This window comes from Austrofundulus limnaeus, unplaced genomic scaffold (assembly GCF_001266775.1).
Source record: "Austrofundulus limnaeus strain Quisiro unplaced genomic scaffold, Austrofundulus_limnaeus-1.0 Scaffold64, whole genome shotgun sequence".
Lineage (NCBI taxonomy): Eukaryota > Metazoa > Chordata > Actinopteri > Cyprinodontiformes > Rivulidae > Austrofundulus > Austrofundulus limnaeus.
Window position 1 is genome coordinate 1,686,880 of NW_013952466.1, and position 2,699 is coordinate 1,689,578.

At 36.9% G+C, this 2,699-nt stretch overlaps 1 protein-coding gene across 1 annotated transcript in view; it reads left to right on the forward strand.

The window, feature by feature from the left end:
- Positions 1-1,220, forward strand: part of sod2 (superoxide dismutase 2, mitochondrial) — a 2,833-nt gene extending 1,613 nt beyond the window's left edge. The window contains exons 3-5 of the mRNA XM_014009996.1: positions 341-457; positions 537-716; positions 804-1,220. Of these exons, the coding sequence (XP_013865450.1) occupies positions 341-457; positions 537-716; positions 804-949 (443 nt within the window). The 3' untranslated portion in view covers positions 950-1,220. The remainder of the gene's footprint in view (positions 1-340; positions 458-536; positions 717-803) is intronic.
- The last annotated feature ends 1,479 nt before the right edge of the window (positions 1,221-2,699 follow it).

Consider the following 2,699-nt stretch of genomic DNA (forward strand, 5'->3'; position numbering starts at 1 on the left):
TCTCTCTCTCTCTCTCTGTCTTAGAGAGAGGCTTTTATATGAGGACAGCCGCTGTGACGAAACCATGGAGAAGACACGTCACCGTGGAGAGACGTTAACCAATATGCAAATTAGCCTGCAGTACCACTGCTCTACCCATATGAGCAGCAAAAACACGTTTTTAGACCAAATATTACAGATTTGAACAAATATACACAAAAACATCAAAGTTAGCACAGAAACAGTACTATATAACATTTTAGACACATTCTAGACAGTTTATCAGCTAAAAAAAGTTAATTTTGGGGTAAGTTACTCTTTAAATTTGACATTGATCCACTTGTGATTATGAATATTTCAGGAGATGTCACTGCACAAGTTGCCCTCCAGCCTGCTTTGAAGTTTAATGGAGGAGGCCACATTAACCACACCATCTTCTGGACAAACCTGTCTCCCAATGGTGGAGGTGAGCCGCAAGGTAAGGCGAAACCTACTCCGATTCAAAACATTCTTTTCCTTTGTCGTTTGATATGCTAAGGTTTTTGTTTGTTTTGTAGGAGAACTAATGGAAGCCATCAAACGGGACTTTGGCTCCTTCCAGAAGATGAAGGAGAAGATGTCCGCTGCTACAGTGGCCGTGCAGGGCTCAGGCTGGGGATGGCTGGGTTACGAAAAGGAGAGCGGAAGACTTCGCATTGCTGCGTGTGCTAATCAGGATCCCCTGCAGGGGACGACAGGTCAGATTAAAACAGCTTTACGAGAAGAAAATATCACTAGTCGCTTACTAGTTGTTTAAAATTTTACTTCTTTTTTTTAACATTTAGGTCTAATTCCCCTCCTCGGCATTGATGTATGGGAACATGCCTACTATCTTCAGTACAAAAATGTGCGACCTGACTATGTGAAAGCTATCTGGAATATAATCAACTGGGAGAATGTGAACGACCGTCTGCAGATTGCTAAAAAGTAGATGTCAATACTTAAAACATCCCTTACAGCACCCTTTATTATGACCTGGATCAAAGAGTAAATACTCTGTGAGTCAGCTCTGCTCCCAGACGTCTGTCAAAGCGCACAAACGACGACAACTTTCTGCTCTCAAAGCTGACTTCTGCTAATCACAACCCAATAGTTGGTGCTGAGATGTGAGCCGTGTCTGTCCAAATAAAAGACACTATCAGATAAAGTCAGTGCAGTCCCGTGTTTTTCATGTATTGTAATAAAATAGGATTGCAACTGTACAAACTTTGTGGTTCTTTTATTTCCACCCAGTAACATTTTTTATTTACTGAAATATGATGAATTGMAGTTCTTTTAATCTGTTAAAATCTCTACAGCTCCACAAAACTCAACACATTTAATCACAGTTTTAAGTATTTTAGTGAACTGTCCTAATGGTAAAAGCTGTTGCCATAATAAAAAATGCTTTCCGGTCTGCAAGTATCTCAGGAACAAAAATATCACTTCAGCCAAGCTTTATTGGTACTTTTCTTACGTTCAGCCAGCAGAGAGCAGTGTTTCCAAAGATTTAGTGCTGTAGTTCTTGCTTTTTGCTCCAGTCAAACATTTCTTACACAAATTCATTATGAAAGGCTATTTCTGACAGTCATTTTCAGATTGTCGAGTCCATTATTAACCTGCTCACGTTTTGTAGTTTTCAATTAAATGTTCTGTTGATTTCSTTCGTGAAACGAAGGAAGAGCAGCACCACATTTTCCTTTGTCCCATTTTATCCATGCACCACTTCAGTTTCTGTCAGTGATTAAAATTAAATTATTAGTATTAGTTTGATGACTGAACTTGTATCTAAAAGTAAGGATGCTTGAACTATTTGTAAATAAACTAACACATTGACTTGAATTTGACTTTACATAAATGGYGGTTGTTAAATTTTGTAATTTAATAGCATTTTTCTAATTAAACTTTTAAATTCAAGTGCCACCACCCAAATAATTAATTTCAAATGTGAGACAGAATCTTTTAACATTTCACAAGATAATAAATTTGACTAGATGAGGCCAACTTTTACTGTGCAGAAGTTGTTTTTGCCCATTTGTTTCCTTTATTTTTTATATGTATCTTTAAAAAAAAAGGATGGAACTTTCATGGTAGAAAATGAATTACAGCTGGAAGGAAAAACTGGAAAATGTTGTATTAATCTTTTCAAAGTTTCTTTTTCTTCATACCTCCTAAATCATCTGAATTGTTTTCTTTAAACGTGCATCCTGTTGGAAGCACAAGTTTCACTGTTGGTGCAGGTTTTCTGTTGACACGTGCAATGATTCTTGCACGAGGCTTTGTTTTTGCATCCTTAAACTTTGCCAATGTACACACGCAAACATTTTTGTTTTTTTTACAGAGTTTTAAAGAGCGGTGGGTACAGTTCTGCCTTTTCAGTATTAGMAGAACTAACTTCGTATTTAACAGATTAGCATCTTTGTTAACTTTGGAATCCCTTAGTGAACCTTTTGCTAAATTAGTTGTTAGCGGTTAGCTTCCTCAAAATTTTAATCWATGTGGTGGATTAGCTTTAGTGGAACTAAGGTTCTTGTTTAGCGGATTAGAAGTTAGTGAAGCTAACATTGTGGTTAGCTGCGCCTACGCTACGCCTAGTTTTAAGTATAAAATATATAAATGCATTGACATCTGCAAAAATAATGTTTTGATGCCCAAATACTTGACAAAAACAGCAAAATACTCGAGAAAAACAGCAAAATACT